We start from the raw sequence: 3,174 nt of genomic DNA on the forward strand, positions 1-3,174 counted from the left end.
TATATATATATATATATATATATGTATGTATATATATATATGTATGTATGTATGTATATATGTATGTATGTATGTATGTATGTATGTATGTTTGTTTGTTTGTATGTATGTATGTATGTATGTATGTATGTATGTATGTATTGATCTTGTGGTCTTAAACATACCATGTGAAAGGTTGAATTTGAAAAATGGTCCATAATAAAGAATCTTTAACAAATTTGAACATTCTTTTTTTTTTTTTGCTACAAAGCTTAAGATAATTTTATTATTACTAAAAAAGTAGGCCCTTCAATTTTGGGGTTTAAGGCATATGCCTCGTCTTTAAAGGCATTGAGTCACCCTCGGAAGAAACCCTAATTAAAACAACAATAACAATAAATATACTCTGATGATGGGTGTATCTAAATTCATTGTGTAATGGTGGTGGTAGTAACAAAATTAAGTTATTTCAAACTTTTTTCCCTTAATATTGTAGTTTTTCAAATAATTACACTATTAAGAAAAATTAAAATATTTATGAAATTCCAATTATGTTATCTTGAGAAAACATAGATTAAAGGCATATAGACTTATGGCTTAGTCTTGAATAATGAAAATCACCTTGTTCAACTATCAATATTTTTTTAATTTATAAGAATCTGATTTCTCATTCATGTCTTGATGGTTTTAGGCTTGATTATGGGGTTGGATATGAATATTTGAATTAACAAAATAATACCATTTCTCATGATTTTGGTGTTCTTATTAATAGCTTATACATAAATTAAAATTTCAGGATGTATTTTTTTATTATGTTTAACCAAAATGTTGAAATTAAGTGTGTAGTTCACTAAATTAATATTTTATGCTTCTTGTAGAACAAATGTTTGGGGTCATATATGCCAAAAGAGGTTAATTGTAATAGTAGTATTAGTTGTACCAGAGTTAAATTTACGGTCAAACATTGTACTAAAATTTCATACAAACTATTTTTATATATACTACCAAATGACACTTTTAGTGCTAAAGGAAGTGTCAAGTATTATCTATTCATTTATAATGTTACAACAAACACATGTCATTCCTATAGTATTTTGATGTAAGCACTCAATACTATAAATATCTAGTACAACAAGTATAACATCACTAATTTAAACGTCTATATTTTTTTCAAATTCAATACAAAAATACTTTATATGTGTTTGATTTAACCTAAGCCAAACAAATTAACATCAAGAGTTGCAGATTAAAGAAATCAATGCAAATGTCAGCTACAAATAATTTCTTTAGCATTTTTTAAACATGGAAAAAGGTTACATTTGCCTCTTATAATGCACCTTTTCTTTTAATCTTAGAGTTGTGACATGTTTGTTTGTTGTTCGTGTAGCGTGTACTTTGACCTTACCTATCGTACTTTTGTTTACTTTCTACAGATTGTCATGCCTCCGGATGAACAAGGACTTCGTTTACCTTCTCCTGATCGACTTAGCAACCTTAACATTTATTTAATCGATGACATTCTAAGTAGGTTGTCTTTTCGAGATGTTGTTAGAGTTAGTACACTTTCGAAGGACTGGCAATATATTTGCTGGAGAATTCAACATGTGAAATTTGATCAAACAGTGTAGAAAACACCAGAGGACTTGACGTCCCCTACCATTGGATTTATTCCAATTCTTGATAGTTTCCTCAGGTTTCATAGAGGAATAATATTGAAGGTCACCCTTAACATTATTAGTCTAATAGTGTGTCCTGATGTTGATCGTTTGATTTTTTCCCTCGACACTGATCATCTTCAACATTTTGTCCTTAAACTTCCATTTACTTATCCTCCATACATGTTGCCTAACTTCTTTTTTAATTGTTCAGCATTGAGGCATTTGTATCTCAAGGAATGTGAAATACAGCTTCCATGTTTCTTTAAGGGGTTTATTAAGTTGATTAGGCTAATATTGAAATCTGTCACGTTATCTTCTGATACGTTTAAATGTTTGATCTCTAATTGCCCGTTGCTTGAGGATTTGGTGCTAAAAGACATAGACAATTTGTACCCCATGAGTATTAATGCTCCGAAGCTAAGGTCATTTGTCTTTCGTGGCGATATACAATTGATACATCTTGAAAATGTCCCTGTTCTTTCCAATGTTCTGTATGCGCCTAGAGAATTAGTTCTACAGGACGAAGATGATTTTGTCAATATTTTTCGTCTATTCCTACTCTCGAGTGTTTCAGCAAGGATTTTTTTGAGGTAATGTTACTTCATTTTACTTAATGGTAATGCAATTTCATGTGTACTTTTTTTTAGACTTTGATTCATCTTGATTTTTGTCATTTTATTCATAGGTCGATAATGGATCAACTGAAGTTATACCAACAAGGCTTCCATCAGCTCTTAACTGTCTGAAACGCCTATTCATGTCTTGGATTACTCTTGGAGAGTTTTTTGAGCTTTCGTTTGCTCTTTGCATAATACGAAGCTCTCCAAATTTGGAAGAAATTGAAATCAAGGTTGTCACTAATGTTTATTTTTCTCTCTATCTTTTCCATGTTTTTATATTCGTATGTAATGACTTGATGGTTTTTTTTCTTGATTTTTCTTAGGAATGTATCCTTAGTGATGGAGATTATTTCGAATCTGTGCCCCAGGAGGTTGTTGATGAGATTCCTGCAAGGTTTTCGGATATCACATTTAATCATCTGAGGACAGTTAAGTTTTATGATGTACTATTAGAAGAGGTTGAAATGCAGCTTATCAAGGTTTTATTGGCAAAGTCTCCAGCACTGGTGAAAATGGTAATCAAGCCTCCTCAAATGGAAACTAACAAATCTCTCGACGTACTCGCGGAGATAACAAAGTTTCAACGGGCATCATCTAAAGTAGAAGTTGTGTATCTTGTTGATTAGTATCGTTATCACAATCCTTCTTAATCTTTGGCTAAAATATTTTGGAAGTACAAACAGAAACGAGACGTTTGGTTGATGGAGTAGCATGGCTGTGTTTTGCCTTTGCTTTAAGGTACTATAAAGATTTTATCTGCTTGGAAACATAGAATTGTGAACCTGGATGAATGTTTTGAATACTCTGTTTGGGAACAGAGATGGTTTTTCATTTCATTCTTGTTATTGATTTAAGACTTTGGTTGTTTATTTTGAAGTTATGCTGTGTGTTAGCAGAACTAACAAAGATTTTGCATG

The 3,174-nt window shown here is 31.2% G+C and overlaps 1 protein-coding gene across 1 annotated transcript; it reads left to right on the forward strand.

The window, feature by feature from the left end:
* The first annotated feature begins 2,033 nt into the window (after positions 1 to 2,033).
* On the forward strand, positions 2,034 to 2,883 carry LOC114077328. The gene is made up of 3 exons (XM_027917176.1): positions 2,034 to 2,171; positions 2,323 to 2,487; positions 2,581 to 2,883. Exons 1-3 carry the CDS (start codon positions 2,034 to 2,036, stop codon positions 2,881 to 2,883), a joined length of 606 nt encoding a protein of 201 aa, XP_027772977.1.
* The last annotated feature ends 291 nt before the right edge of the window (positions 2,884 to 3,174 follow it).

Source organism: Solanum pennellii, chromosome 5 (genome assembly GCF_001406875.1).
Source record: "Solanum pennellii chromosome 5, SPENNV200".
Taxonomy (NCBI): domain Eukaryota; kingdom Viridiplantae; phylum Streptophyta; class Magnoliopsida; order Solanales; family Solanaceae; genus Solanum; species Solanum pennellii.